Source organism: Medicago sativa, chromosome 8, assembly GCF_051527215.1.
Source record: "Medicago sativa cultivar Bolivia chromosome 8, Bolivia_mono, whole genome shotgun sequence".
NCBI lineage: Eukaryota > Viridiplantae > Streptophyta > Magnoliopsida > Fabales > Fabaceae > Medicago > Medicago sativa.
In genome coordinates this window covers 77,074,330-77,082,642 of record NC_140756.1, presented here as the reverse complement: position 1 = coordinate 77,082,642, position 8,313 = coordinate 77,074,330, and the positions used below count along the sequence as shown (strand labels likewise).

Below are 8,313 nucleotides of genomic sequence, written 5' to 3'. Positions count from 1 at the left end.
TTTTTTAATTGAAGTTCTGATTCTTCTATTTTTATCATTTTGTGTAATTTATCTTCATATTTAAAAATTTGGTATTTTGATCCATTTGTCAAATATTTGATCTAAAATATGATGATACGACATATTTTTAAAAAAAAATTAAGGGATTTTTGTTTAGAATTTCATCGATCTTGATCTTTTTGCATTATCGGGTCATATACTACGTCATTTAAAATTTTTTAATTTAAAATTATTGAATTTTGAAATAAGGGTCAAATCCTCAAAACAGTGAAAGGAGGAGGGACCAAAATTGCAATTAAGTTTTTTTATTCTTTCTTAAACTTTTTTGTTGTTTTGAAAACGAAGGTAACTTAATCATATTTTTTGTTTGTATGTATGTACTCTTACTAAAACAAAAAATATTGTATTTTGAATAAATTTATTTTTACTAAATGAGTTAAGGGCAATAAATCTATATTGAATTTATCATTTCTTAATATTGACAATACCGAAAGAGTAGTACAAGTAATTTATTTATGTATTGCCTGGTACCATTTGATATAATTATTGGGCATGGTCCAATAAAAGTTGCTTTGATGTTTGGTGCATATTACAGTGGAGGTAGCTCCATAATCATAAAGTCGATTTATCTTGGGCAGTATCAAATTATGAATTGCAATTAATAATACGAGTAGAGGAAAGTGAAAGCAGCTATCACCAGGGGGAGAGCCACATAATTATTCCGTAGCATTGGAACAAGGTATAGGATGACAGCACATAAATAGATCTTAACCATCAATAGATAGATACTCCCTCCGTCCCGGAATAACTGACCTATTTTCTAAAAAAAAGTGTCCTAAAATAACTGACTCATTTCAATTTTCAATACAACTTTCATCATTCCCAATACAATATAACACTAAATAATACTACTTTTATCATTCCCAATACAATATATTTCACTTTCCCCTTTATTTATACACTTTTCTTAATCTGTGTGAAAAACCAAAGTAGGTCAATTAAACCGGGACGGAGGGAGTAACAATGTTGGAAACGATACCCAGATGAAAGTTGAATTGAAGTGTACTCTACACTAGTGAAAAGACAAATAAATTTGGACCAAACTTTTTTCATACGAAAAAAAGTTTAACCGGTTTAACACTAGTAAATGACTAAATGTTATGTAGCTTGGTCAAACTAAACATGAGTCGTTGAATTAATCCATATAACATGATTACTTAAAAGGTCTCTCAAAAAACAAAAAAAAGATTACTTAAACGACCCTTGCTAACAAGTGCCCTAAGGGCATTGTTTAATGAACCCACAAAAAGAAATTTTGTCTGAAAATATAGGTCAAATATATGTAAAAGTTATAACTACACAATTTTCTATACAAAAGTTATTACTTTTGGATGCTTAAACAATGACATTTGTTAGCATTTTCCTAAAAACTTATGGTTTAACACTAACAAAGTTATGTAATCCAGTCAAGTTAAACATCACTCATTGAATTAACCTAACTACTAACATGATTAATTTAACGATTAGTATTAAATTCAACCGTTAAGAAGGACCTAAATGATATTGTTGCACCATGTAACAACTATGTTGTTGCACGGTGTAACGGCTAACGGTGATCCAAATTGGATCTTTTAGCACCCTTATCGAAGAATGAAGAGAGTACTACCATTGTTGGAGAGTTTGTAAAAGCATTGGAAACAACGATAGGACAATGCTCCAGAACCACAAAAGAAAGAGTATCACGTCTCCATTTAAAACATTAATTATATGAATCATCGCTCTTATATATCAAACTTACTAATAGTCGATGTGAAACTCAACCACTTACGATTGAATTCAACATTAATATGTTAGTTTCTTGATTAGATACTTCTCACAACCCTTTGGAAGGGTAAATTAAAGTAAAACATGGAAAATGCAACCCCACCTGTGCACAGGGTCTATTTTGTGTGCTGGTAGTACTTAAGTTTTTCATGGTGTGGGTGCAAAATATTAAAACCATTATATTCTCTCTCTCTCCCTCTCTCTAGTGAGGACCAGTTAGAAAAGAAGGGTTGTTTATAGTTTGAAAACAAACTTGGTAGGCTTTCTTCTTGGCATTGTTCTTCTGTTTTGTGTGGATATGAAAGGATATTATTCAGTTTCTTGGACAAACAAATATACGAAAGAGTCATTTTTTTCAGTTCAACTCACAAGAAGACAACACCAATGCAAACAAGAAAATCATGTTGTCTCAGAACAAACAACTACTTCACTAAATCATTCTCTCAAATTGTCTTCTTCTACTTCCACTTCCCTAAATACTCTATCACCTATTCTACATGTTTTTGTTACTTTGCTTCTGTTTCTTACCTCAATTAGTCCAATTTTGTCACACCCCGTTGTCTCAAATTCAACTTCATCACAAGTACACTCTCACTATCACTCCAATTCTAACCAAACTTTTAGACCAGATGTTGCATTGCATAAATTGAAGAGAATCAGAGCTCATTTGAAGAAAATCAACAAGCCTCCCATCAAGACAATTAAGGCATTTTTCTTTGCTTTTAAAAGTTTTTTTTTTCACGAATCGAACCGACAATGGCTGAATCTCAGTGACAATGAGGACGCATTTTTTTTCCTTGTGATTCAGTGATGTGAATTGGAATTTGTTTACTTTTGTTGCAGAGTCCAGATGGAGATTTGATAGATTGTATTATATCTCATCAACAACCAGCTTTTGACCATCCACTACTCAAAGGACAAAAACCATTGGTAATTACATTTTCATCCAATGTAACATGTTTTTATCATAGTCTTAAAAAAGAACTAAGGTTTTTTTTTTATATATAATTAAAGTGGTTGAATTGAATTTAAGAGTAAGAGGCTTAAGGTTTACAGGATCCACCAGAAAGGCCAAAAGGGTATAACAACAATGGAGAAAATGCAACAAATAACTTTCAGCTTTGGATTGATTCTGGTGAAGAATGTCCTAAAGGAACTGTTCCAATCAGAAGAACAACAGAACAAGATTTTCTAAGAGCAAGCTCTATAAGAAGATTTGGAAGAAAACCAAGAGGTGTACGGAGAGACTCAACAGGCAATGGTCATGAGGTTAGTATTATTACCTATAATTTTACAAATTTTTACTATTTGTCAATGGAAAATGTGTTGAAAACTTGAATTTAACTTACCAAAGCTCAATATTGAATTTCAAAACTAAAAACATTAAAGGGACACCACAACAAAAGTTTGCCTCCTATTTGCATCAAAAAGTGACATCAAAATCATTACACACAAAAAATATCCATTAGGAGCTGGAAAAAAATTGGTAAAAAAAAAAAAACTACGTTTAGTAACTATTTTGACATACATGTTATTACAGCATGCAGTTGTTTTTGTAAATGGAGAACAATACTATGGAGCAAAAGCAAGCATAAATGTGTGGACACCAAGGGTAACTGATCAATATGAATTCAGCTTGTCACAAATATGGGTTATTGCTGGATCATTTGGTAATGATCTTAATACATTAGAAGCAGGATGGCAGGTATGTCAACACTTATTTTGAAATTGCTATCATATTTTAGTAAATTTCCAGTATTTAAATATTTTGATTAATTTCCGTTACTAATAATAAGCATGTATATTTTCTTTCAGGTAAGCCCTGAATTATATGGTGACAATTATCCTAGATTCTTCACTTATTGGACTGTAAGTATTATTATTATTTTTGGATATAATCCTTTGCTTCTAAATTCACTCTTTCTTTTTACATCTTACAAATATACGATATTTAAATTTGATAGACGGATGCATATCAAGCAACTGGATGTTACAATTTACTATGTTCGGGATTTATTCAAACAAACAATAGGATAGCAATAGGGGCAGCTATCTCCCCAAGATCGTTCTATAATGGAAGACAATTTGATATTGGCTTAATGATTTGGAAAGTGAGTATTTCTTCCCTCTTATTTTTACCATGCAATTTTAACACCAATTAGGGTTTTTTATTTAAAAAGTTAAATTAGCCCGCCTAAATTGACACTGTGGAGAATTAAACCTAAGACCTTGAGGAGGAGCACACTCACAGGTCCCAAGTCAATACCATCAGACCAACCCAAGTAGATTGGTATAAATCATTTCATAGACACTACCACCAGACATAACAACTTAAACACCAGTGATAATTTAAGGAATTAAAGTAATTGAATATCAATTTCGTGCCAATGTCGGATTTTGACATGTGTTAGACTCATGACACACATTCAATCTCGTGATACATATATTACTTGACACAAAAGCCTAATACTTTGGGTTTGGAAGGTTGTTTGCTAGCTTTTTGCTTTTCAAATCGTTACATGCTATATTTCACAACTTGTTTAACTTGACAAAAAAAGTTAAGCAAGCAGGCATGATCCATTAAGAATTGAAAAAGTTTGTGTCCAAGTGAAGCAATAATTCGTATACTTTTTCAATTCTCCATTCTTTTGAAATTTTCTGTGTGTTAGTGTTATTCAAATGGAAGATTCCCTGGCTTTTTTCCATGTACGAGTGTCCCTCATGGGGTAGCTCTGTTCTTATCTGTTTTTTCCTTTATTAAAGCAATATTTCACGGCTAACTCATTGCTTTTTAACATTGGTTTTGCCGTAACTGGTTTCAAAAGCCTAAATAATTAACATCAAAGCTCCCCTTACTTAACTTTTTATAATTTATATATCTTTCTTCCAAAAATATTATTAAAAAAAGGTTAACAACCAGTTTATAATAAGACATTAATTAATTGACCCATAAGGGGACCCTAATCTTCTGATGTTGGCATGAATCTTCGCGGTATCTCATTCTCTCAAATTCTTCAATTACTATAGTTTCAAAATATAAACATGTTAGTGTGACATGATGTTTTGTCTAAATATTTCAATCCATCCAAATCACCCTAAGACTTTAGTAATTGAGTTGATTCATTTTTGTATTATGCAACTATGGTAACACATTAGTGAAATTTTAGACAAAATATACATATTTTGAATTTTTGAAAAATCTAAAATATCGAGCTTGAAATTTGACCCATCTAATCTAAATCACAATGGTCACTGATGTTCTGACTGTTTGAATTCTAGTATCTCGAAAGTTAATCTTGATCCCTTTGAACACTAGTTATAACATATATACTATGTATTTTTATGTATAGGACCCAAAACATGGACATTGGTGGCTTGAATTTGGATCAGGGCTACTAGTTGGATATTGGCCAGCAAACTTGTTTAGTCACTTGAGAAGTCATGCAAGCATGGTACAATTTGGAGGAGAAATTGTGAATTCACGTTCAAGGGGATACCACACTGGCACACAAATGGGAAGTGGACATTTTTCAGGAGAAGGTTTTAGAAAAGCAGCTTATTTTAGAAACTTACAAGTAGTTGATTGGGACAATAACTTGCTTCCTCTATCAAATATTCACCAATTGGCTGATCATTCAAATTGCTATGATATAAAAGAGGGAAGAAATAATGTTTGGGGAACTTATTTTTATTATGGAGGTCCTGGAAGGAATGTGAGATGTCCATGAACAAATTATTGGTACTAAAACTACATTCTTCTCTTCTATGTTATAAATATATATTCTTTTTTACTCCCACTTTTTTTTTTCTTTTGGGAATTTTTGGTATTTTATTACTAGCTTCATATGGTTTGGCTGTATTTGTTAATTTTGCCATAATTTTGTTTTTTTGCTAACATGTTAGAGACACTTTGTTATTAAGGATGATGTGTATCTAAGAAAAAACATGTTCTTTGTTTCTTCCTACTTACTATGTACTTCTCAACTTGAATATTGTTTTTTCTACAAACATGTACTATAAACTTGAAGATTGGAGTGATGAAGTTGACTTTGACCAATAAATTTTGTGTGCATAGTTAGATGCGAAGACATAATTTTTGATGCTTAAACAAAAGTCCAATGTAAATTATAGATTTTAGTGCTAATTAATGCATATGCAGGCTAGTCATTTGGGGAAGAACTACTAGCAAGCTACAGACAAATGTTGGAGAGTTATGTGTTGAAACTTCTAAGCTATAATCTATCTGTTTTTTAGCTATGAAAACTTAGTATTTTAATATGGTAGGAATACCAATTAATAGATGGTGAAGAATGGTTTTCCATTTCCCCACCAAGATTGTGCTTTCCTAAGAGGAAACTTGAAGAAATGGTTAACAATAACTATTTTTGGTTTATAATAAGGGTTGTGTTAACCGGTGCCTCCGGGGCACTGGTTAAGGTATCTAAAAAAAGAAAAATTAAATTGAAAAAGACACTTTTTTTGACATTTCAAGCATTGATTACACAATTTTCAATGCAAAATCTTTTCAATGCAAAATCTTCTACTTTTGTTTCCTTAACCAATGCCCCAGGGGCACCGGTTAACATTTCCCTTATAATAAACATTTTTCTTCTTGATTTGAATTTTGGGTCGGCATTAATCTATGTGGCAATATCCAGTTTCTATAAGAAACATTAAAAAATAAGCTAAAATTCATTGAAAAATAACAGTCAATGTCACACAACCGTATTATTCTACTAGTCTAAGTCTTAGATCATCCGAAACTAGACAGAAAAAAAAAATGTAGCACATGGGGGTCTTGACTCTTGAGAAAATAAGGTACAACTGTACAAATGTTAGTTGCATCCAAATGTCCTAAACTCCTAATGGATGTTGGTACCAATATTGTAAAGTAACATAAATATGTATCTTTTCAAAAATATAATAAATTTGGTGTAGAATAACCAAAAAAAAAAAAATGATGCTCCATGCTTGACAACAAAGCAATCCACACCACTTTATTACATCTGCATTGCAAGGGAAACTGATGGTCGAAACTTCCTTGTCATTGTTCAAGTGAAAATATTATTCTTTTTGAAAGGAAGTGAAAATACTATTCTATTGGTTCGAATCTTATGTTTATATTTTTTTTAGAAAGACTTGGGAAAAGTTCCCCTAAGGTCCTAATATTATTCAACTATATTAATCTAATTTAATTTAATATATTTTCTGAATGCTATATAGTCTTGGACAAAAAAAAGTCCTAATTCCTAGAGGTGATGGGTGAATTATTTTTTTTATTAGGAATTATGCTGCCCCAAACTGGAAAGGCCTATGAAAAGATGATTCCACATACGATGCAGCAAAAGAGCACTATCTTGTGAGATATTATATAATGAAACGTGCATAGATGCAGGAGTAACAAACAAGCAAAAGCTATTTTCATTTTTCTTAGAAAGGAATTACGTATGTGGGTTTTAAATTGTTCTTAGAAAGGAATTACGTATGTGGGTTTTAAATTGTGGCAGACTGCCATCAATTTAACCATCTACTATGAAAACGTCTACAAACACCATTAACCATGACACTCAACATTAATCATTATGATTGTTCAATGTTCATTATTAAAGATTTAATTTGCTACAGAATTTTCCAGGCATTTCTTGTGGATTTAACATAAAACTAGCATAGTTTAGTGTGTTTACATATATATAATTGTTCGAGTTGGTTGAAATTGTTGCATCTTGAAGATGTTCTAACCTAGAAGCCACTCAACCCTCTTTATCTCTTTTTTTCTTTTCTTCTTCATCCACATTAAATAAGTGTGGCCACATTTTTTTTATCCGAAACCACTCCTCTAAATCATGTTTCCTTCAATTTTACTTAAATAACTGATTTTCATATATATTTACTTTTGTTCTTCTGTCATATTTGTATGTTTGTTTGTTCGTCGTCTAGGTGCGATGTTGTTTGCATTTTAGGCTTGTTATAATATTTGTTTGGCTCAAATTGATTGAAATTAGTGCAAATTCAATCAATATTTCTTTGTGTCTTCAACATTACAAACCAAGAAGCATGAGTATTCATGACACCTTAATTTTTCTCATATTTGAACGTGTTTTGTCGTTGTATGTTGTTAACATGTGTATTGTGAGTTTGTTCGTATATTTAACTTTTTTCGGTTTTTAACAATTTTGAATTTGTGTTGTTTGATGTTTCTACCAATTTGAATGAATGAATAAATTCATTTTTTTAGTAAAAAACTATGTAGGACATCTTTGTTATTCCTAATTCAATAGGTTGAAAACAATAATTTTTTGCTTAAAGTTTGTTACAAATTTAGATGTGTCCAAGTTTGCTATATATTTTATTAGATAGGGAGTGTATTTTATTTTATTTTATTTTTTAAGAAAGAAAGGGAGTATATTGTATACCTAAATCTATCAATATGCGATGCTACTTATTCCCTCCATCTCTATTTTTGTATATAAACACTTAATTCATCTGTTG

General features: G+C 31.2%; 1 protein-coding gene across 4 annotated transcripts; it reads left to right on the top strand.

Annotated features, from left to right (window-relative positions):
• The first annotated feature begins 1,973 nt into the window (after positions 1-1,973).
• LOC146901712 (protein neprosin-like) lies at positions 1,974-7,451 on the top strand. 4 transcript variants are annotated; one of them, XM_085732530.1, is made up of 8 exons: positions 1,974-2,530; positions 2,668-2,754; positions 2,881-3,093; positions 3,365-3,529; positions 3,640-3,693; positions 3,789-3,935; positions 5,175-5,563; positions 7,108-7,451. In XM_085732530.1, exons 1-7 carry the CDS (start codon positions 2,123-2,125, stop codon positions 5,550-5,552), a joined length of 1,452 nt encoding a protein of 483 aa, XP_085588656.1. In that variant the 5' UTR covers positions 1,974-2,122; the 3' UTR covers positions 5,553-5,563; positions 7,108-7,451. The 4 variants fall into 4 exon arrangements, with proteins under 4 accessions (XP_085588656.1, XP_085588657.1, XP_085588655.1 ...); XM_085732531.1 differs by lacking the exon at positions 7,108-7,451 and adding an exon at positions 5,984-6,515; XM_085732529.1 differs by lacking the exon at positions 7,108-7,451 and having other exon boundaries at positions 5,175-5,885.
• Positions 7,452-8,313: the final 862 nt, after the last annotated feature.